We start from the raw sequence: 24,132 nt of genomic DNA on the forward strand, positions 1-24,132 counted from the left end.
GAAAGTCTTCCTTTCCACCACCTGTGTCCTGCAATCAACTTCAGCTATTTCCCTCCCAGGGAGAAACAGGATTGAAACTAAAGTCTTTTTAGGAGGCTGAGATAGCCCTGTAGAATTTAACTATTTTCAAGATTAAACAACAAAAAAAGTAAAGTTCATAAAGAGATATATAGCATTCTTCCATTTGTTAAAAAAGCAAAACATAAAAATTTTTAAGTGCGTGGAAATTTTCTGGAAGACAAGAATAGTAAACAGTAACTACCCTGGGGAAGGTAGTTGGGGGATCTGGAGTAGGAGGGAGACATACTGTTCTTTAAAGTATAGGAGAAATATTTATTATGTTTTTTAAAACCATGTACACCAAGCATCACCTTTTCAACTAAAATTTAACTTTTAACAATTTGAGTCCCTTGATTTCACGACCTCGACTTTTTAAACTTTGCTTTAAAAATGTTTTAATTTTATTACAAGGCGTTCCAAAATAATAAGTTCATATTTTGAGCCTCAAATTGTAATATTTCTTTTTAGTGATAAGGACTCAGCCCACTTTGAAGACTAATTGCAACAGTTATCAATCACAAAGCGAATACTATTCTGACATTAATTCCTACTCAGAATACAATTGATGGTCAAGATATATGGAAAACCAAGAGTACCTAAGGCTTCAGATGTAATAGCAGTTGTCACTAACACGGATTTGCTCCATGCTTTTCCTCCCTTGCCAGGTGTGTTCCACTGCTACCTTCCATCCCCGGGCCCCAATCCCCTCCCCCCAGTCCAGTCTAGTCCGCTCCCGCTCACCTCCTTTGGTAGGAGGACCCTTGGATGCAAACACCCGGCACTGAGGTCCGAAGTGACCCCGCCCACCGCCGCTAAGTCCAAGCGCTGCTGCCCCAGGTGCAGCGTCACTCCGCGCCCTGGGTGTGCAGCTACCACTGGCGGAGGGGAAAGGCAGTAACCGTTACGTGGTTGGGCGCCACCACACAAATCGCTTCCGGCCGGGCGCTAAATTTTCAACTTAACCCGAGCCAGGCTCCGGAAGTTAAAGTTAATAGGGATGACTCCGGAAACTAAACCAAATTCATACCGCGGGCCTCCTCCAGGACCCCGCCAGGCGGTCAGCGTGCTGCGCCACCCGGAATAGACCCTTCTCTCGCAATTTTCCTCTGGGTTGCAGCCAGGCCTGGTGATTCAAGGGCTAAGGCTGGCGACTTTCGGGCCCGCTGGTACCACACTCGGGCGCGAGAGGCGGCTGGCAGCATGGCGGGCCGCGTGGAGTACGGGGAAGGCACTGACGCTCAGCAGCTAGTGTTCCTGCTTCCAGGTAAACACGCCTGCCTGGGGAAGCACTCTAGGCACAGCCTCCTGCCTCGCTCGGCTAGCTCCAGAGCGCGGAGGTCGTGGCTTCCGGGCTGGTTTAGCTTAGTAATCTCCGGGCGCACCCCGCCAGCACCCTTGTAGTTCCAACCGCCCTCCCTGAGACCAGACGCGGCCTGCTCAGGTTTACGCTTCCCTAGGTCCCTGGGTCCCGGATGTTGAATCAGATTCTCTCCCTTGAACACATTGCCCCTCTTCTTGGTCACACGTTACAACCAGCTGTGGTTTTAAAACCTAAAGCTGAAAGCGTAGAAACGGACCGAGTATCAGCCCCCGCCCCCAACACGTACACTGACTCCCCTGGCTTCGCTTACGTTCTTTGTAGCTCTGGTGGGAGCGGCCCAGGCTTGTGGGGACAAGCGTGAGTTCGGGGTGCGCTGTGATGCCTGGAGGTGTCTTCTGAGGAAATGTAATTCGGTGTTCCCTACCTCTCCTTGACTTTGGGCCCCGCGTCTGTGTTCCTACTGGATTGGAAACGAGGATCCAGTAGGCCCGAAATTGCCTGGGAAACACGGCCCCCACCCTGGTTACTAGCCTTGGATGGCAAGGCGGGACGGAAGCTGTCTGGTAGTGAGGGTTTGGACAGGAGTGGTTAAAGAGGCGATTAGGTAATGACAGGACTGCTGAATTCAGGTTTTCAGCTCCCATCCCCATCCTGAGGATCAGCCATCCAGAGCCTGTGAGAGTTTGGGATGATAATCAGTTGCCACATGTGATGGGCCCCGTTAAGTGGCAGATAAAAGGAGTTTGGGACTAGGGAGTGAAAGCAGAAGGGTTTGGCCCTTTTATAGAATGATGTTAGTATGATGACATAACATTGGAAATAAGGAACACTAGCTGCTGAGCGTCAATGCTATAGTCATTTGCTGCTGCTGATATAGTTGCCCAGTAATGTAGATTTTATGGTGGATGTTGAAAATTGTTACTCAGTTTGTCAATACTTTTATGAGTATGTTTAACTTTTTCAACATTTATAAAGAGGTATGACATACGTACATTGAAGAGTAGACATTTAAGTGTGCAACTGAATTAACCATGTAAGTGTAATTCAATCCCTGTAACCATCCTCCAGGTCAAAATGTAGGACTTTTTCAGTGAGCTCCTCATGCCTTTTGGTCGATAAGGCCAATAACCTCTCTGCTGACCACTGTCACCAGAGTCTCATTTTGCTTTTTGGATTAGTGTGTGCTCCTTTGTATTTAGCCCTTTCACTCAGCAATATACCTATAGGATTCATCCATATTGGGCATAGCAGTTTGTTGGTTAGTTTGTATTTTCATTTCTCTGTGTACCATATTTTTCGGACTATAAGACGCACCCCCAAATTTGGGGGGGAAATGGGGGTGTGTCTTATAGTCCAAATTTGGCTTATCTGGCTCATGGGGGGTCGGCTGTGGAGCGGAGTAACAGGTAGATAAATATTTTACCACATTTTTTGCTTCAAAAATTTTTTTCCTATTTTTCTCTAAAACAGGTGCATCTTATAGTCCTAAAAATACGGAATTTTATTGTATTAATACCCATAATATTTATCTCCTGTACTGTGGATGGACTTCTAGATTGTTTCCAGTTGGTTACTATTATGACTTACAATTCTAGGATATACTGAGGAACTCATTTCTCCAGGGTGCATACCCAGGAGTAGAATTGCTTGTATTAGGTATTTTTATGTTCAGCCTTACTAGACACTGCTAAAACAGTTTTCTGAAATGGTTGTACTGATTTACACTCTCTCTGATCAGGAGTGTATGAGACTTTCTGTTGCTCCACATCCTCACTAGAGATGTTTGTATATAAAAGTTAATGCAAAATTTAGGGTTTTGACAGAATCTAGTAAACGACTCTCTGTGTACATTAAAAAAAAACAAAAAACCTTACTTTTGTTACATCAATTCAGTGAGATTTTAAGGGTAGGAACTCTATTCTTTCAGATCAAGTGCATTATTATTATTCAGATATACACAATGGCTGAGAATAATTTAAGTTTCTTATTTTCTGTGTAATTAGTATTGACATTCATTTTTAACATGTGTTTATTCCCTCATTATATTAAACACCAAAACCTTCAAATAATTAAATATTGATTTTAAATTGTAAAATTGTTGCTTTACTATGTCTACTTGTTGGGGCTGTGAGAAGAATTTAAATCCAGTTCCCGTTCAAAACTCAGATGCACTATGACCTTTGAACTCACTGGAGAAGGCTGAGGCAACTGTTAAGGAATTGATAGAAGGAACTGTCAGGCAGCAGGTTCTGTAACAATTTCTGCTTCCTGCTCCTATAATTTTTCTAGCCAGTCTTTAGTGCCACCTGCAGGCTCTGAGGGTACACACACCGGTGCTTTGATAATTACTTCAGTGCAACAGTGCTTCTCACACTTGAGGGTATGGGATACCTGGGGAGGTGGGCCCATCCCCAGAGTTTTTAATTCAGTGAGTCTGGGGTGGGCCTGACAATATGCATTTCTAAAAAGTTCGTGGATGATGTTGATGTTGCTCTTCTGGATACCACACTTAAGAACCACTGCAGTAAAACTACCCGTTGAGAGCTGGATTGGGAAGTAGGAATGGTCATCCTGAATTTTAGATCTGTTTGTGGTGGGCCAGAAGGTGCATGGTCAGGGGAGAGCACAGGGTATGAGGCTACACATGTTATTTGTTAAGAAATCAGCTCTAGTAAGTTATGTGTTTGAGAGTGTAGCACCATAGCTACAGTAAAGTTGGGTTCTTAGTAAACTAAACAAAATTATATGAGAAGTGTTTTGTATTAAAAGTTTTTGATGGGCTCAATTCGTGCTCAATTTTAGAAAACTTCTGGCAGAAGAATCTGAAAAGGTTACTTTATATACTGGAAAGTGAGCACATTAACAAACAGCCAACAGAAATTTACAGATTTATCCGTGAGACAAATGTAAAGCCACTGAACCTTGAGATGACTCTTTTCCCCCAGCGTTTAATTTACTTTTATTGAGTTGCCTGCCATAGCATTGTGTTATATGTTGAAGGATACAATTTTAAAAAGCACTATTTAGGTCTCTCTGCCGTTGTTTTTCATTGCTTAAAGAAGTTGAATATCCTAGGACAACAAAAGCTAGAACTTGGAAGAGGTGCTTATGAGGTGGTTAGACTTGGAGCCTTGATTTTCATAGGCTGGTGGAGACAGAACTACTTTACTTTTCAGCAGGGTAAGCATTTCTTGTAGTTTTAGGATGGTCTTAAACATTTCTCAAAAATGGCCTGGGAATACCAGTTTTTTTGCAGTTTTAGTTACTTATAAGAGACTTAATATCTGTACTTTCTGAAATATGATAGAAGCTTCCATCCTTCTTTGGTGCTCTAAAATTAAATGTTGTTTTTTTTTGTTTAAAATATTTTATTTATTTATCTTTAGAGGGGAAGGGAAAGAGAGAGGAAGAGAAACATCAATGTATGGTTGCTGCTTATGCATCCCCTGCTGGGAACTGGCCCCTGGCAGGAACTGGCCTGCAACCCAGGAATGTGCCCTGACTGGGAATCGAACCGCGGTTGTCTGGTTCACAGGCCCGCGCTCAATCCACTGAGCTACATCAGCCAGGGCTCTAAAATTAAATGTTTAAGTCATATTGTAAATAGTTTTCTCTAGTTTTGGTATGCTTGTCAGTTCTACCAAGTTGGAGTGGATTCTAATGTGAAAAGCCAGCTCAGAACAGAGACTGTGTTTATTGTTAATGTGATTGAACCCAGTTTAGCCATCTCCAAAGAACTGTTAAAACATTGGAAAACCCTAATGTTGTGTGAGGAAAAAAGAAAGCAAGGACAGAAATGAGCTCAGGACAGTTAAACACACACACATACACACAACTTACTGAGGTCCACTTAGGCTGAAAGTGTTCTTTAGTCAGCTCCCTGATCAAACTGAACTATAGATGAGTTTTGTAGTAAAGTAAGATTGCCCTTTATTTCATACAAATACATATTTAAAAGTATTTTAGGAAAGGTTGTACGTACTTGATACTTATTTCCCCCACAGCCAGCATAAGTAATACCAGTTTTGAGTGGTAGAGGATGGGTTACTTTTTGGAAGATAAGAATCCCAGGCTTGCCTGCCTACCTAGACATTCCAAATATAGTTATGAACCTTTTATGTGAGGTGCCATAACAATTGCAGATAATGATATCAGAGCCTCTCCAAATGGAATGCAAATATATGTATTTGAAAGCATTGTATGAATGCAAGCTTTATAGAATTATGTTCTAATTAAAGAATTAAAGATAAATGAAGTTTAAAATGGAAAACTAAATTCCCTGTTTAATGATGGAGCACATTTATATCAGTGCTATTATTGATTAGAGTCTTCTAGCTTTTTAATAAGTCCCCAAGAGCACTTCTTATTTGAACAACAGTAAAAGTATGTGGAAAAAGAAGAATTACAATCAGACTGAAATGACTTCAGTGACCCTAAAACAAAACAAAGCAAAAAACATTTTCCTTTCTTTCCATAAGTGCATGTGGTTAATCTCAGAAAGAATATTTAAGCATGTTTTTTGTTCTTTGTCAAACTGTTTGCATGTATGTCTGTTTGTGTTTAGAAATATACCTTGTGGGCTGAAAGTGTCTTTACTTTCAGAAGAGCTTATTCACGTGGAAGGAACCTGCACTTAGCTTGCCAGGAGAATGGGGTGGGGGGGTGGGGGGGGAAGACCTGGCTGGGTCAGGTGCTGATTTTAGACAACCTCTGAATAATTAAGCTCAGCTTTTGGGAAGGTATGTCACTTACTAATTAGTCGTCTGTAGGCCTTCAGTGGTGTAAGAGTCTGAGTTTTCTAGCACAAAGCATATGTAACATTTCTGTACAAATCCTGAATCTGACTTTGTCTTTATGAAATGTTTTTTGGTGGGAATCTGAATGACCTTTCCCAGGTGACCACTGTATCTGCTCCCTTGCTGTTGGAGCATTCTGAAGTGGATGGACTTAATCAGATGCCAGTTAGTGTAATCAGGCTGTTTCTAGAGCCTGATCTTGTCCTGCTAGTAATTGTTCCGAAGAACAGTTTTGTAAGTGAGATCTCATGAGTCCCACATATTTATCCTCTAGGGCAGAAAAGCATCATAAAAAGAAAGTAAGCAATATTCATAATTTTTATTTGAATAGCAGAGTAGAAGCTACATGAGGTTTTTCCATATCCTCTGAGGTTTAACCATGATGTTAAGAAACAAACAACTAAAGCCTGACTATAATAGAACATACTTAAAATTAGATTTGTGCAATTGTTTAGCTTTGTGTTCTTGGAGAAATTGTGTGCTCATTGTCAAGCCTCAATATTCTCATCCTCTACATTGGGGAGAGCAGTACCAGTCTTGTGGGGTTGCTCTCTGTTGGTTTGAATTACATGAAAGCTCCTTTTTTGCACCCCAAGTTCTTTGCCTGGGGCCTGGGACAGAATAGGCATTTAATAAACACTTATTGAAAGGAAAAAATGCCTTTTTATTTTATTTCTTCCTTCAGTATTGTCTGCTTATGCATGTGGGGGAGCTTTGCCCAGGAGAGTGCCCCCCGCCCCACGACCATCTCAGATGAGAGTAAGTCTACCAAAAGACGATCTGCTTGGGGAGGAAAGGTAGCCAGTCTCTCAGAGGAGAAGGGCCTTGAGCCTGTTCCTCAATGGGCTTTTATTGGGTTCAGTTTGCACAGGAATACCGGTAAAGCTCATCGATCATTGTCAGGCAATAATGATCAAACAATAGATAACATTCAAAGAACTATGAGGGCTTATTCTGACTCAGGGGCAGATAGCAAAAGGGGCATAAAACTGGGAAACAAACTCATTTTATCCTTGGATCCTTATCAGAAAATTGGGGGCAGTCTTAGCAAAGCAGGTTTCACATGATTTTATTCATTCTTTCTTAGGCCTGAACACCCAGGGGAACGGCCCGTTCCTGCCTAGGGCTGCACCACCCTATGGTATTGTTTTAGGCTTAAGTCAGGTGAGGGAAATAAGGCAGCCAAGAGATTAGGAGACTTCTTAGAGACAGAATGAGGACTCAGGCTATGTCAAAGCTGAGGGGTGAGGGTCCATCACCCCCTTTTTCTGTAGTCCCCCAAGTCCTTCCCTGGTGGCCCATTTGTGACCATGCCTGCCTGTCTTAGGTCATCCCTCCTTTTAGGAATCTTACTGGTCATTGGCTAACCAATCATCTGCCCTGGGGCCAAGCAGGGTGAAGGAAAGCAGGCAGAGTGAGCACTCCTGCTGGGAAGATAAGTTTTTTCTCCTTAGTGGCTTATGATCCAAAGTTCTTTTTACTCAGCCTTAGCCATGGGGGGTTTACAGCTTCTGAAACCAGCTAGGGTGGTTCCTCCCAACATGTGCAGTTCTTTTTCTTCTTTCACTTCTATCCAAACTACCCTTTCTTTAAAGCTCGGTTACAGTTTAGTTTCTGTGAAGCTAAGCCATTTGCCCCAGTCCAACTTCTCTTTTTTAGAATGCCCTTGACTTTATGTCTGCGTAGACACTGGCCTGCTCTTCTCCATGTTCTCTGCCTGCCAAATGTCTACTTATCCTTTAAAGAAGTGCTGATGTCACTTTCTCTAGGAAGCCTCCCCTCTCCACCTCTTCGCCATTAATGTGTAAGTGAATGGTACCTCTTTAGTCACCTGCACATTTCCTTGTGATTATTCAGCTCACTATCATTTTTATATTGAATACCCAACACATGCTAGTAGTTGGGTAGGATCCTGGTCCATTTTCCCTGAGTAGCCACATTTAGCTTCTTAGTGTTGGGAAACTTGGCCATAAGCTTCAGAGCCCAACTTTGCTCAGTGCCTCTGAAGTCAGAGAGTGCTACTTAGGACTGTCACCCTTTTTGTTCAGAGATCCTTTAAATTTGTTTTTAAACAATTTTTAAAAGATATTATTATTTATTTTTAGAGAGAGGGGAAGGGAGCCAGAAAGAGAGGGAAGCCAGAAAGAGAAACATCAATGTGCGGTTACCTCTTACATGCCCCCAACCAGGGACCTTGCCACAACCTAGTTATGTGCCCTGACTGGGGTCAAACCAGCAACCTTCTGGTTCTCAAACTGGTACTCAATTCACTGAGCCACACCAGCCTGGGCAATAAAGTGACTTTCTTTTTTAGGTATGTCTGCCTGCTAAAGTGGAATGGGCTACCTGGTGAAAGTGTCAGAACTTCATATTTTGTTATCTGCCTCTGAAACGAGGAAGATGCAGGTTGGCTGATGTCTCTAGTGAGAGCTCATTTCCCTGCAAGGACCTAAACCCAACAACATTTGGTGAGACTAAATTAGACTAATTAATTCTTCATTTACACATTTTTCTCCCAGTATATTTTTAGTTATTTTTTATTAGAATAGTAACACATACCCAATAAAGAAATTTTAGCAATGCAGAAAAATATAAAGGGAGAAAAGAATTTGTCCATCATTTTACTACCTAGAAATCACAATTTGGAAACATTTTTTTACATTCTTTTTATGTTGTATATATCACAGAATGAATTCAGTGTTTAATTTTTTCCAGTTTTTCTACTTCTGCTTCTATTTCACTGTTTACTCTTTCTACTTATTTACTGTAACATTCATTAAAACTATCTGGGATATTGGGGTTATACAAGAGTGTTATATGGTTTTATTTGCTCTACTTATTCATAAAGTTAAAGAGTTAAATTACTTTGATGGAGAGCTAAGGGAGTAGGGTATTTTTTCTCTTAATTTTAGTAAATCTAGAAACTCATAAGTCACACATAGTTGACAAAGAGAATTTGTAGGTCATACCTTGAGCATTGAAAAGGCTTGTTATGAATTTATTTATATTATAAGAAATATATCAAATAAGCAGTGCTTTCACAGGGTAGACTACATATTTAGAGTGGATTGTCTTTAAGAGTGGATAAAGACTGAAAATACAGATAGATGCAAGAGAGGTAAAGATAAATTCACAGAGCCATAATGGACACAGTGGCAAGCTAAGATGTTTTGAAAGCCATTTGAGGTTGAGTTTACTTAGGACAATCACAGTCTCCTGCAAACATCCATTGATATAAAGGAGATGCCAGTGTAAATGGACCATAAGTCTGCATAGCATTTCTTTAATGTGGGGCCAATGCATCCTGATTGTGTTACAAAATCTAACTTAACACTTTGTTAGGAGTTCGTAGAGAATTCACATATTGCTAGAGAGGCAGCTATGTGTTGGGGGCAGGGATAGTGGGGTGGTGAAGAACATAAGACATGTAGAAGTCAGCTGTTTCAGCATCCAAAGGGGCAGGTTTTTGCCTCTCTGAGAGTTAACATCTCAAACCAATTTCCTCTATTTAGTGGGAAACTGGCTGCATGCTGCACCCAAGCTTCATATCCTGGTGTCTGCAGGGAGAAGCTGCTCCTCTTAGTTCTGGTTTTAAACTTTTCAAAATAGCCTTGTGACTGTCCCTACTGTGATCACAGGAACCCCAACCAGCACCCCTATATAAGCTGCAGCCAGGGAATGTCAGGCTCCATTACAAGCACCAGGTGGGAGAGAAGGTGGACAGTCATACATGAGAACATGAGAATAGAGAGTGCTTTTTTGGAAGAAGGAAAGAGTGAAGATAGCACAAGAGCCAGCCACTTCCATCACTCACCAGTGTGACTGAGCTTTGGTCAGAAGCTTGAGGCACTTGTAACGGGATCTGTTTCAGTCTAACATTCTGAGTTTCTCAGTTATAGGTGCTTTCCTTGACTGGGTGGCATACAGTTATGGCATAGGTTTATTTGTATGGAGAGTTTTATTTTGGCTATGAATTATACTCTCTTTTATTTAGCCAATGTTTATGTAAGCCATAGGAAGCCCATCTTCTAGGTCTTATATTTCTACAACACACTCCAATGTATGTTATTGTATTTGACCCTCACAATGACCTTGGGAAGTAGTCAAGGCAAGCTTTATTATCACCATTCTACAAGACTAAAGGAAATCAAGTAATCTGTCTAACACTCAATAGGAAGTAAGTGGCATAGTTTGCCAGCTCTCCTGTGTCCTCCAGGACCCCTGCTATGTGCCAAAGGCCATTCTGCTGAAAGAATGGGATAGTTGCTATTGTTGCAGAGGTGGGAAGATCAAGAAGGACTGGAGTTCCTGCTGTTTGATGACCAGGGACTGTGCACACCTTTCCTGGACCCAGCCTCAGTTGTTATTGACATCCCATTTAGGTCTGTTTCTTGCTTCCCAGATATTTCAAGGTCTCTGTGCCATCTTTCTATATTGCTTGCTGCTCTTTGTGGCTCTGAGTTGCTACAAGCCTGAAGTTTTTCATAAGCTTGTTCTTCAGTGTACAGGACATTCCTAGAAACAACACTGTTGATAGGGGCAGCCCTGGACTAATGGAGATTTTATCTTCTATGCTAGTCTTGGTTAAAGCCAGTTTTTATTTTTTCTTCAAGGCTTCAAAATAAAAAGATGTTCTTAGAAGAACCTATTACTTGGGAATTATTATTCTAGTGCGTACCTTTCTCTAGCTTTCTTGGTTTGCCTCCTATGATATTTGGGGAAGCTGAAAGCTTCTAAGTTAGGAAAATGACTCAGACTATATGGCAACTCTAACATCTTAGGAAGAGAAGGCATTTAGTTATTACTGAAACAGACATTTCCAGAAGTGGCAAAGAACTTGAACATTAGAGTTGTCTTGCATGCATTATATTTGTGTCCTAGCAAAGTGGTTTCAAGGAAGTATCTGGTGATCAGGCAGAAGGAAACTAGGGGTTCTGAGTATATGCTAGTGGCTTGTGTCTAAAGAAAATGATTGGGACCTATTTCGGACACAGAGCATGACAGTGATACTCTCATTTTTAAATTCCCCATTAGATCTTCTGAACAAACATTAGTAGCCTTGATACGGTATCTAAAAATAAAGTGAACGGTGCTTTGGTGTTTGTTCTTTCTTCTCCATTTGGTGTATGTTCTCAGACCTTATCTGCTATGTGCCAAAAATCAGACAGGGTCATGAACAAATCACTGCTTCCAAGTCAGAAGAGCACTTGGCAAAAAAGGCACTCTTTATCCTATCTCATGTCTTTGTATTGTAAATGATAGGGAGAAACTTGTTTTTTTTTTTTTTAATTTGTTGATTACGCTATTACAGTTGTCCCATTTTTTCTCCATTTTATTCCCCTTTGCCCTGTAACCTCCCCCGCCCCTAATCATTCCCCCACCCTAGTTCATGTTTGTAGGTCATACACAGAAGTTCTTTGGCTTCTCCATTTCCCATACTATGCTTAACCTTCCATGGTCTATTTTGTACCTAACATTTATGCTTCTAATTCCCTGTACCTTTTCCCCCATTTTGTCTCCTCCCCGTCCCTGCTGGTAACCCTCCATATGATCTCTATTTCTGTGAATCTGTTCCTGTTTTACTTGTTTGCTTATTAGTTCATTTTTGTTTTTGTTTCTGTGTTTTAGGTTTGGTTGTTGGTAGTTGTGAGTTTGTTGTCATTTTACTGTTGGTATTTTTGATCTTCTTTTTGTTAGACAATTCCTTTTAACATTTCATGTAATAGGGCTTGGTGATGATGAACTCCTTTAACTTGACCATATCTAGGAAGCACTTTATCTTCCCTTCCATTCAAAATGATAGTTTGGCTGGATAGAGTAATCTTGGATGTACGTCCTTGCCTTTCATGACTTTGAACACTTCTTTCCAGCCCTTCTTGCCTGCAAGTTTTCTTTGGATAAATTAGCTGATAGTCTTATGGGAACTCCTTTGTAGGTAACTGTCTCCTTTTCTCCTTCTACTTTTAAGATTCTGTCCTTGTTTTTAATCTTGGGTAATGTAATTATGATGTGCTTTGGTTGTCCTTCCTTGAGTACAACCTATTTGGCACTCTCTGAGCTTCCTGGATTTCTTGGAAGTCTGTTTCCTTTGCCAGATTAGGGAAGTTCTCCTTCATTATGTTTTAAAATAAGTTTTTAATTTCTTGCTGTTCTTTTCTCCTTTTGGCACCTGTGTGATTTGGATGTTGTAACATTTAAAGTTGTCCCAGAAGTTCCTAAGCCTCTCTTCATTTTTTTGAATTGTTGTTTCTTCATTCTGTTCTGGTTGAATGTTTATTTCTTCCTTCTGCTCCAAACCATTGATTTGAGTCCTGATTTCCTTCCTGTCATTATTGGTTCCCAGTACATTTTCCTTTATTACACTTTTCATAGCTTTCACTTTTTTCTCTATTGTGGGACCATACTGAACCATTTCTGTGAGCCTCCTGATTACCAGTGTTTGGAAGTTTGCATCTGATAAGTTTCTCTTCATCACTTAGTTATAGTTTTTCTGTAGCTTTGATCTGTTTTTTCATTTGGGCCATATATTTTTTCTCCACTTGCCTGATAAATAGTAAGGAGCAGAGCCTTAAGTATTTGCAGGGCTGGGCAACCCATGTTGCTGCATTGTGGTGCTCTCTGTCGGGGAAGGGTTTGAGAGGGAACAAGCATACTTGCTCAGCTCTCACGGGCTTTCAGTCACTTCCTTTACTACCCACAAGCAAATTGGGCCCTTCTGATGCTGATTTCCAGGTGGGTGAGTTTGCATATGTTCTACGACACCACGGGTCTCGCCAAGGAACTCTTCTGTGAGGCTGTGAGGTTCTCCTGCTGCCTCAACACCCATAGGTTTTTGCAGCCAGAGGTTTTGAGGCAGGAAGCCTGGGTTGCTCAGTCTGTCTTGCTCCCTACTTGTTCCTCCCAGTTTATCTGCATGCAAATGTGGGACCTACTGTCTGCCAATTGCCGCTTCACCCTTCTGGTCTAGCCTTCTGGTCCTCTCCATCCCCACTGCCCTTCTCCACCCCTCCTACCACTCCGGATGAATGTTTCTTCCTTAACTCCTTGGTTATCAGATTTCCATACAGTTCGATTTTCTGGCAGTTCTGTTTTTTTTTTTTTTTTAATTTTTTTGTTGTCCTTGTTTTGGTTGTGCAAGGAGGCAAAGTATATCTTCCTACACCTCCATAGTGGCCGGAAGTATTGGAGAAACTTCTTTTAACTAAGAGAAGGAAAAGGAAGACCTGCCAAGTTTAAAAACTGGTTGATAGACAAGTTCATATCAGCTGTACAACCCATATTATATAGTCTGTAGGTGATAAATAATGTCCCTGTTTGGCTTACACTTCATGACTAACTTTTCAGAATTACTATGGTCAAGTCTGTGTGCTGATACATGCTATGTACCCTAATTTCAAAGCATTAAAATGTCACAGATAACTTGGGGGTGTATGCAGCTATGTATAGGATACTGTAGTATTTTATAGGAAAATGGGTTTTATTTTCTTGCCATTGGTCAGCCTTTATCTGTTTTTATCACTAGATATTTCCTGTATTCCACAACAGACTTTTCTCATCCTTTATGTATTTTTGATCCTGACTTAGTCTCTTTCTCGCATTCCCCATTTCCTGCCTGTCCCCCCCCCCCCCATTCTTTTTCTTCTGCTGCAGCCCTGGCAGTGTGGGATACTGCTTGGATTGAAGTTGGGGCAGCTGATTAGATGATGCTCTGGTCCTCAAGTCTGAGTAGGACAGAAGAAGGAAGAGAGATGAATTTGAGATATTTGTGTCACAGAATAGTCAGACCAAGATACTTTTTGTGCTTCAGAACTGCAGTTTGTGTTTTCTCAGTTAAGAAGGATGGGACATGAGATTAAGCGTGTCTCTAAAGTGTCATAGTTTAAAATGTTTTTTTGCCTGATATAAATCTTAGGGTGTGTGTGTATTTGGATAGATCTGTGACCTTAGACAGGTTTCTTACCTTTGGACAAATTTCTCATCCAAAAAAGTGGAAATTAAAATAGTACCTAGAGGTATTATGAGGGTTACATTATATAACATATATAGGACATGGCCTGGTACAGTGGAACCTTGTTTCTCGAACTTAAGCTGTTCCAGAAGGCTGTTTGAAAAGCAATTAGATTGAAAACTGAATCATTTTTCCCATTCGAAATAATATAAATTGATTTAATCCTTTCCAGATCCCCAAGTGATTTCCTGTTTTAACCTTTCTTATATATGGTACATGTTTAAGGTACTATTTAATCTGCAAATAAATTTTTTAAAAACAAAAAGGAAATCAAATGTATAGTAAAAAGTGAAAATTTGCATACACTAGAACTTACCTTAATGTTGAGAGCTGTTGATGACTAAATATGGAGAGGAGGGATATTATTGTTTGGAAGGGGAGTCCCCTTCCATAAAAACAGGTAGCTGTTCCTCTGGGGTTCTTTCTCTCTTTTGCATGTTTGTTCCACTAGAACTTGCTTCAGGCTTCCTGGGTCTCTGTATCACTAAAAACCTGTGCAGTGATGTTTATTTTTCCATGAGTTTTAACACTTGCCTGAAACACTGCATTGTCATTGCACAAGTTATTGCATGGTTTGCTACTTCTTTGTCAGGGTGATAGTTCTCAATAAAACTTAACATTCCCCCCCCCCCCCATTTTCTAAGCATTTTCTTAAGTAATGAAGTAGGAATACCTTCCCTTCCCTCTTCCTCCTCTGAGGAGAACCTCTCAGCTGTCATCTGTTGCTGCTTCCTCTGGAGGTTTGGGAGTTCGTTGGTGGTCAGCTCAGTGTTGTGGGCCTCCACCAACTCCTCCATATCATCATCCACCTCTAAGCCCATGAACTTGTCCAGAGACACAGTATCCTCCACAACAGACATCACCTTCAAAGCCCTCAAAGTGTCTTTCAGCAACAGACTCAGACCACAGTTTCTTCCAGGCTGATTGCATGGTCCTGGGAGATATTTCTCCCTCCCTGCCCCCTGCTTTGTCTGTGAGCCTCAAGCAGGTGAAAATATTAAATATTCCTTCCAGAATTCCCTGAGGGTTAAATTAGTTTCAGAAGTCACCTCAAAACACCTCTGAAACAGTGCCTTTGTTATTTCTTAACATTAGAAATCACCTGCTGGTCCATGGTTGGGATGAGAGGAGTTGTGTTAGGTAACAAGAACCTAACAATGATAAAGCTGTACGATGCCACCAACTTGGCCTCCAAGCCTGGAGAATGGGCAGGGGCATTGTCCTTTACATTAAGTACCCTGAGTGACAATTGTTTTTCCCAGAGATATTTCTTCACACTTGGGACAAACACTTCATAAATACACTGAATAGAAAATTGCCTGGTTACCCAAGCTTTGCTATTACCCTCCACATCATATTCAATTTGTTTTTCATGACATTACTTTTCTTGAATGGTAGATGATTAGAGGCTTCAATTTAAAGACCCCATTCACATTCCCATATGACAGTAATATTAACCTGCCCTCATTGGCTTGTGTCCTGGCAGTCACTTTCCTGTGTGATATATGTCCTCTTCAGCATTTTCTTCCAGAAGAGCCTCTCTCATCACAATTAAACACTTGCTGGGGAACAAATCCATCAGCCTCTGCATACTCTTGCAATCCAGTCACGAAATTGTCAGCAGCTACTTTGTCAGAATTGGCAGCCTCTACATGCCTCACTATAGTATGAATGCCACTTTTCTTAAATTTAACAAACTACCTGCTACTAGCCTGAAATGAATCCTGTTCAGCACTCATTCCAGGAGTGTCTTTGAGGGGGTCAACTTGCAGCATCTTCACTTTTTTACATATCCTTGCCTCCAAAATGCTATCCCGAACTAACTGCTTTTCATTTATCCAAATCAACAAGTATTCTACCTCTTCAATTGCATGGACTTACTTTGTGAGCACTTTCACACCCATAGTGACATCTGCACTCTTTATGTTTTAAAATTGCTAATTCATTGATCTCGCCATGTCATACTCAGTAGCCAGGTCAAACACATGAACAAATCTATCATACTTTACAATTATTCCTTATTAAAGCTCTATTGTTGTTTTCAAAACTTTCCTTTTCACTTTGCCTCTATCATTAATCTTATCACCCATGTTGACTTACTATATTTTAGTAATAATTAGCAACAACAGCAAAAACATGAAAATAATTCATAGCACAATTTCCTGAGATGTTAACAACAGAAGTTTTAGTGTCCAACTGGCTCTTACTCAATGCATTCTCTCCTACATTTGTTGACTGAGAGATATGTAACTGATTATACAGGAGCAGCATGAAAGCATTGTTGGGTCAAGAACCGAAGTTTTGTGGACAACTGAGATATTTTTTCTGTAAACAACTTGGTTGCAAACCAAATTGTTTGAGATGGGAGACATTCGAGAACCAAGGTGTGACTGGATATACCATATTTTTGGACCATAAGATGCACCCAGGTTTTAGAGGAAAATTGGAAAAAAATTTTGAAGCAAAAAAATGTAAAATATTTAATAACATAAGTAACATAATATTTCACCAATGTATATGTAAACAGAACTCAACAGCAGCATTAACAACCATTATTCCTCCCAAATGGGTGGGGGGTGTATCTTATAGTCCTAAAAATATGGTAGAATATGCCTGATAAATATTAGCAGTTGTTTGTTACTTACGTTCATTAGAGTTACATCATTGTCATGGTATGTTTTCTTTTTTTTTAGGTTCAAATATCAGAAAAGTAGCAGTCAGTTTTGTGAAGTAATTAGATCAGAATAATAACTAGATGGAGGATTTGTTGCTAGAGTTAATGCTGACAAGTGGGACACAAAATTTAATCTTTACAGAAACTCTAAGAAAACTAATATAGAACTGGCTTGACATAAAAAGCTAGAATGGCAGGGTTTGAGGTAATTGGGAAATTTAAGATATTATTTAATTAGGACTGGCTCCAAAGAATGAGTACATGTTTCTGATTTGTCTGAATTTTTTCTTTTTTTGTAAAAACACTCTTTTAGCAAGCATGATTTATGTCATCTCTTATGTAAGAGAAAACAGTTTTTAAAAAGTGTAAAGCTTACTCTTTTAAAAAATAAAATGTGGAGTCTTATTTAACAGAGTTTTAGAAAAAGTGGTTCAATTGAGTAAATTTTCTAGATAAATGAAGTTCTGTTCATTAGGTATCAAAACTTGCTCTTTCTAAAATTGAACAACACATTTATATAATATTTATTGGGTGTATTCCATGTGCCGGTAACTCTGCTGGGTACTTTGCTATATGTTGCCTTGATTTTTGCACATAAGATGCATTCTGTTTAAAATTTTTAATAAGGATATACTGGTTCTAAGTTATCTTTTCTTTAGAAACTAATTGTTAGGCTCTTAGGTAATTCTGTGCTTGGAGTTTTTGACTTCTATATGTCTATCTTATTATTCTCTACATATCCTTAATGTTTCCATGTAGTTGAGAGAAAGAAAACTGATTCTTAATTGAGATTCTAGAACATGCTAATTAATTGCATGTTCTAGGCTCTTTCATAAATATTTTATTAAAGTCTACCAAAAACCTGTAAAATAATTATTGTTATACGCAATTTAAAAGTGAAATAACTGAGGCACTGGAAGATTGAATATCTTGCTCAGGGTCATACTGCTGAGTAACAAAAAGAGCTGGGATTGGATTGTGCACCTGTCAGACCTCATATATTGCATACTTCTTAATGCTGATACTGTTAAAGAAATAAGCATCAGCTCTAAGTAGGTTTATAGAGGAGAACCCCTTTCCACACTACCCCCTCTTCCCTTTCTGATTCTTTCCCATTGTTCTAAAACTAGATTTCCCCCCCTAATTAATTTAGTTATCATTCAGCTGTGCTAGATGCAGGTAAAAATCAGAAAAAAAGATGTACCTTCCAAGTCTGGAGGGTGAGGAACTAACAGCCTAAGGATGAGCCAGGGTTTTCCTCTTGTAAATGAAAGTTAAAAACTAACTTTTCTAGAGCCTTTAATTTATAGTTATGGGTAATTTTATGTATCTTAGGCCATGTATAGACTAAGAAATTTATCAGCAGTGTCATAGCAATAGGATTTCTCTTTTTATGCTAAGCCTTCATATTCTGGTGGGAGTAAATTCATAAATATAATGAAAACATTGAAAAAGATGACCAAAATCAAGTTTTTCAGAACTCTCGAAATTAGTGTTTATTTAAGAAAAAAACTGCTGAATCTCATTAAGCAGAGATTGTGGCATTCTAAATTGAACTGTCCCCATCTCCCTCTGCTCATGTCTGCAGCAGCCTTGAAAACCAGCAGTGTTGAAAACATGGTACTTGTAAAAAACCAGTTGCCTTGCAACCACTGGATGGGACAGGCCTTATTTGGAACTCTTCAGAAGTCTCATTCTTGGAACATTATCCCTATTTGACCTGTTACACAGCTCCCTTGAAGAGTCGCGTTCACAGGGCATTGCTATCACTTGGCCTTGATGGATTTGAGAACTTGCTCTGCAGGAAAACCCTATTCCCAAGGTTTTAGTCAGAAATAATCAGTGCTACTTGTTTAATCTATCAGCCACTGAGGAGACAGTGCTCAAAAGAAAAATAAGGCAATAAAATACTAGTTAGGGGATTTGAGGAGCTCTGACATATTCTAAGGAATTAGAAGGCTGTACACATATGAATGGTTGTGTACATTCCCAGGACAGACCTGAAAGTGCCCTAATCTCTAACCTCTGACTGATGTTGAGGCCCCAGGCAAGCAATAATTAAAAACTAAGCCAGAAGTTTAAAGTGCACAAATGTTGAAGTTATACCCTATCACACTGGCAGAACCTCTCAGCAAGTGTTGGGAGACTTACTGCTTCACAATGCTTAAGGAAATCATAGTTCTATAATTAGTTAACCATTAAGCAAATTGAGATATCTGTGGTTGCTTACTACAGAAAATGCTTACTTTATAAAATTAGTCCAGACAAGTCACTAAACAAAAAGCAACAACTGCAGTGATGACCAAAAGGAGCAACAACAACAAATATTGGTGAGTAGAGGGAGGGTGCGTATATCCATAATTGTCACATTAATTACTATTCTATCTGAAGTGTTCAGTTTTCAAATAAAGAGTATGAGATACATGAAGAAACAGGAAAGTGTGGCTCATCAAAGGTGGGGGTAAGAGACAACAGAGACTTCCTGAAGAGGCCCAGATTTTGGACCTATTGTGTAAAAATTTTAATCAGATATTGTAGATACACTCAAAGAACTAATGGAAAGCACGTTGAAAAAATTAAGGGAAAGTATGACAATGAAGTCTCACAAAATAGATACATTAATAAGGATAGAAATTATGAAAGAATATTTAAATTCTGGAGTTGAAAAGCATAATAATTGAAATGAAAATTTCACTATTATGCTCAAGAGCTAGGAGAGCAAAGAAACAACAAACTTGAAGAAAGGTTAATTGAGATTATCTAACCTGAGGAACAGAGAGAATTAGGAAAAGTTAACACAGTTCAGAGACTTGTAGTGCACCATCAGGCATAGTAGCATATATATAACAGTAGTCCCAAAGAAAGAAAGGATAAAAAAGAATACTTGAAGAATTAATGGCCAGATATGTCCCAAATTTGATAAGAAACATTAATCTACACATCCAGGAAGCTCAACACACATTTAAGTAGGATAAACTAAGATCCATGCCTCCGCATATCATACTCAAACTGTCAAAGCCAAAGGCAAAAGAGAGTATCTTGAAAACAGCAATAAAAAATGGTATTCAAGTGAAGGATGCTCTTGAAAATGAATAGCTGACTTCTCATGTGAAATCATAACAGTCAGAAGCTAGTCGTATGACATAATCAAGATGCTGAAAGAAAAACACATGTAACCAAGAATTCTAAATATTATAAACCTCTCCTTCAAAACTGATGGAAAGGTAAAACATTCTCAGGTAAACAAACACTGAGAGAATTCATCACTCATAGACCTGACCCACGAAAACCATAAAGGGAGTCTTTTAGATAGAAAGGAAAAGACACCAGATGATAGTTTAATCCACATGAAGAATACAGAACACTGGGAAAGATAAATATATAAATAAATATAAAAAACTACAAGTATTTTTGTTTGTAATTCTTTTTTCCTATTTGATTTAAAATACAACTTCATAATAATAATAAAACTTAATGGGCTTATATAAAGATGTAATTTATAGAGTAGTAGCAAAAAGTGAGGATGAAGAGGATTACAGGTAATTCCTATATATTATTGAAATTTGTAAGTTATTATTAATCCAAACTACAGTGTTGTAAGATAAGGTGGTAATTTTAATTCCTAGCACAACCACTAAGAAAATAACTATCCTGAAAATATAGTAAAACAAACAAGGGAATTAAAATGGTATACTAGAACATATATATATTTTTTTTTTCACTGAATCTTCCTCTACTTTTTTTATTATTCCCCAATGAGATGAAATATTTTAACAGTCCTTTGGAAAGGTTTCTTATTCTTTTTTTTTTAATTTTTTTACTTTGACTTGCTTAAGTACAATTTTCTGTCTTTTACTCCCATCCCAGCCCACCCATCCAGCCCTCCCCACCTCTATCCCATTTCCACCCCCTCCCCCTAGTTTTTCTCCATGCATCCTTTATACTTGTTTCTGTAAACCCTTCCCCTTCTAACATTCCCTCCCTTCTACACAGCCTGTTCACTGTTTCTGAGTCTTTGGTTATATTTTGCTTGTTTGTTTATTTTGTTGTATAGGTTCTTGTTTAATGTGAGATCATACGGCATTTGCCTTTCACCACCTGGCTTATTGCACTTAGCGTAATGCTTTCCAGTCCCATCCATGTTATTGCAAAGGGTAGCAGCTCCTTCTTTCTTTCTGCTACATAGAATTCCGTTGTGTAAATGTACCATAGTTTTCTGATCCATTCAATTACTGATGGGCACCTAGTTTGCTTCCAACACTTGTCTATTGTAAATTGTGCTGCTATGAACATTGAGGTGCATATGTTCTTTGGGATTGGTGTTTCAGGGTTCTTAGAATATAATCCTAACAGTGGACTGGCTGGGTCAAAAGATGGATCCATTTTTAGTTTTCTGAGAAAATTCCACACTGTTTTCCATAGTTGTTAAACCAGTCTGCAATCCCACCAGCAGAGCACCAGGGTTCCCTTTTCTCCACAACCTCTCCAACACTTGGTGTTTGTTGCTTAGTTTATGATGGCCATTCTGACTGCAGTGAAGTGGTATCTTATTGTGTTTTTAATTTGCATCTCTCTGATAGCTAGCAATATTGAGCATCTTTTCATGTGTCTCTGGATCCTCTGTATGTCCTCCTTGCAGAAGTGTCTGTTTAAGTCATTTCCCCATTTTTTAATTGGGTTGCTTGTCTTCTTAGACTGGAGCTGTGTAAGTTCTTTGTGTATTTTGGAGATTAAACCCTTGTCCGAGGTATCATTGGCAAATATGTTTTCCCATATAGTTGGTTGTCTTTTTATTTTAATACTCTTTTCTTTAGCAGTGCAAAAGCTTTTAATTTTGGTGAGATCCCATTTGTTCACTCTTTCCTTTATGTCCCTTGCTCTAGGGGACATATCAGTAAAAATGTTGCTGTGTGAAATATCTGAGATTTTCCTGCCAGTGTTCTCCTCTAGGACTTTAATAGTGTCACGGCTTATATTTAACTCTTTTATCCACCTTGAATATATTTGTTTGTATGGTGTAAGTTGGTGCTTGAGTTTCATTGTTTGCATATAGCTGTCCAGTTCTCCCAACAGCATTTGTTGAAGAAGCTATTTTTACTTCATTTTATGTTGTTGCCCCCTTTGTTGAATAATAATTGAGCATAGACACTTGGGTTTATTTCTGGGCTCTCTGTTCTGTTCCATTGGTCTCTATGCCTATTTTCATGCCAGTACCAGGCTGTTTTGATTACAGTAGCCTTGTAATACAGTTTGGTATCGGGTATTGTGATCCCTCCTACTTTGTTCTTCTTTCTCAATATTGCAGCTGCTATTCGGGGTCATTTATAGTTCCATATAAATTTTTGAAGTGTTTGTTCTATGTCTGTGAAATATGCCATTGGTACTTTAATAGGTATTGCATTGCATCTGTAAATTGCTTTGGGTAGTACGGACATTTTGATGATGTTAATTCTTCTGATCAATGAACACAGTATATGTCTCCATTTGTTAGTGTCTTCCTTGATTTCTTTCTTCAGTGTTGTGTAGTTTTCTGCATACAGGTGTGTCACTTCCTTGGTTAAGTTTATTCCTATGTATTTTATTCTTCTTGTTACTATGTCAAATGGGATTTTTTCTTGATTTCTGCTTCTGCTGTTTCATTGTTGGTATACAATTATGTGTTTGATTTCTGGATATTGACATTGTATCTCACTGTCTTGCCAAATGTATTTATTAGATCAAGCATTTTTTTTGTTGGAGTCAATGGGATTTTCTATGTACACTGTCATGTCATCTGCAAACAGTGATAGTTTTGTTTCCTCCTTTCCGATTTGGATGCCTTTTACTTCCTTTTCTTTCTAATTCTGCTCTGATCTTTGTTATTTTCTTCCTTCGACTTGCTCTGGGCTGTCTTTGTTGTTGTTCCTCAAGTTCTTGTGTGTGTAGGGTTACGTTGTTTTTTGAAATGTTTTTATGTTTTTTGGAAGGGTGTGTTGCTATGGACTTCCCTCTCAGGACTGCCTTTGCTGTGTCCCATACATTTTGGGTTGCTCTAAGTTCATTTTCATTTGCTTGTAGAAACTTTTTGATTTCTTCCCTAATTTCATTCTTGACCCATTCATTGTTTAATAGAATGTTATTCTATCTCCATGAGTTTGACCTTTTGGGGTTTTTTCCTTGGGGGTTGGTTTCTTGTTTCAGTCCCTTGTAGTCAGAGAAAATGCTTGATATGATTTCAATTTTTTTGAATTTGTGGAGGCTTCTATTCTATCCTATCATGTGATCTATCTTTGAAAATGCTCCATGTTTATTTGAAGAGAATGTGTATTTAGCTTCTTTGGGATGAAGGAGTCTATATATATTAGTTAAGTCCATTTCATCTAGGACATTATTCAGTGCCACTTATCTTTGGGTGCCACTTATCTTTGTTGATATTTTGTTTGGAAGATCTGTCCATTTTTGAGAGTGAGGTGTTAAAATCCCCTACTATAATTGTGTTCCTGTCAATATCTTTCTTGAAGTCCTCTAAGACTTTCTTTTATGTATTTGGATACTTCTATGTTGGGTGCATATATATTTATAATGTTTATGTCTTCTTGATGGATTCTTTTCCTGAGTATTATGAATGTCTAGGTCTCTCTTTATGGCCCTTTTACTGAAGTCTATTTTGTCTGATATGAGTATTGTGTGATATGAGCTGCTACCCAGCTTTTTTTTTTTTTTTTTTTCTGTCCATTTGCTTGGAAAATCTGTTTCCAGCCCTTCACTTTTAGTCTGTGTAGGTCTTTTGTCCTGTGGTGGGTCTCTTGTAGGCAGCATATATATGTGGGTCATACTTTCTTACCATTCAGCTATTCTATATCTTTTGATTGGAGCATTTAATCCATTTACATTTTAGGTTATTATTAATAGGTACTTATTCATTGCCATTTTTTTACCTGTGTTCCTCTTCCTTTCTCCTCCTTTTCTTAAAGCACTCCCTTTAGCATCTCTTGCAGTGCTGGTTTGGTGGAGGTCTGTTGTTTTAGACTTTTTTTGTCTTTGAAGCTCCTTATTTGGTCTTCTGTCTTGATTGAGAGCCTTACTGGGTAAAGTAGCCTTGGTTGCAGGCCTCTGGTTCTCATTACTTGGAATATTTCTTGCCATTCTCTCCTGGCTTGGAGTATGTCCATTGAGAAGTCAGCTGTTATCCTTACTGGCGCTCCCTTGTATGTTACTTTCTTTTTCTTCCTTGCTGCCTTTAAGATTCTCTCTTTTTCTTGGAATTTTGCCATTTTAATTATGATGTGTGTGG

The 24,132-nt window shown here is 39.0% G+C and overlaps 1 protein-coding gene across 8 annotated transcripts in view; it reads left to right on the top strand.

Annotated features, from left to right (window-relative positions):
• The first annotated feature begins 996 nt into the window (after positions 1 to 996).
• Positions 997 to 24,132, top strand: part of RNASEH2B (ribonuclease H2 subunit B) — a 106,065-nt gene continuing 82,929 nt past the window's right edge. Inside the window, exon 1 of one of the 8 annotated variants that reach the window (XM_037037751.1) lies at positions 997 to 1,324. In XM_037037751.1, coding sequence (XP_036893646.1) covers positions 1,261 to 1,324 — 64 coding nt within the window. In that variant the 5' untranslated portion in view covers positions 997 to 1,260. The remainder of the gene's footprint in view (positions 1,325 to 24,132) is intronic. The other 7 variants (XM_037037762.1, XM_037037789.1, XM_037037769.1 and 4 more) reach the window with 7 other exon arrangements.

This window comes from Sturnira hondurensis, unplaced genomic scaffold (genome assembly GCF_014824575.4).
Source record: "Sturnira hondurensis isolate 20B ecotype Veracruz unplaced genomic scaffold, ASM1482457v3 Scaffold0001918, whole genome shotgun sequence".
NCBI classification, from domain to species: Eukaryota; Metazoa; Chordata; class Mammalia; order Chiroptera; family Phyllostomidae; genus Sturnira; species Sturnira hondurensis.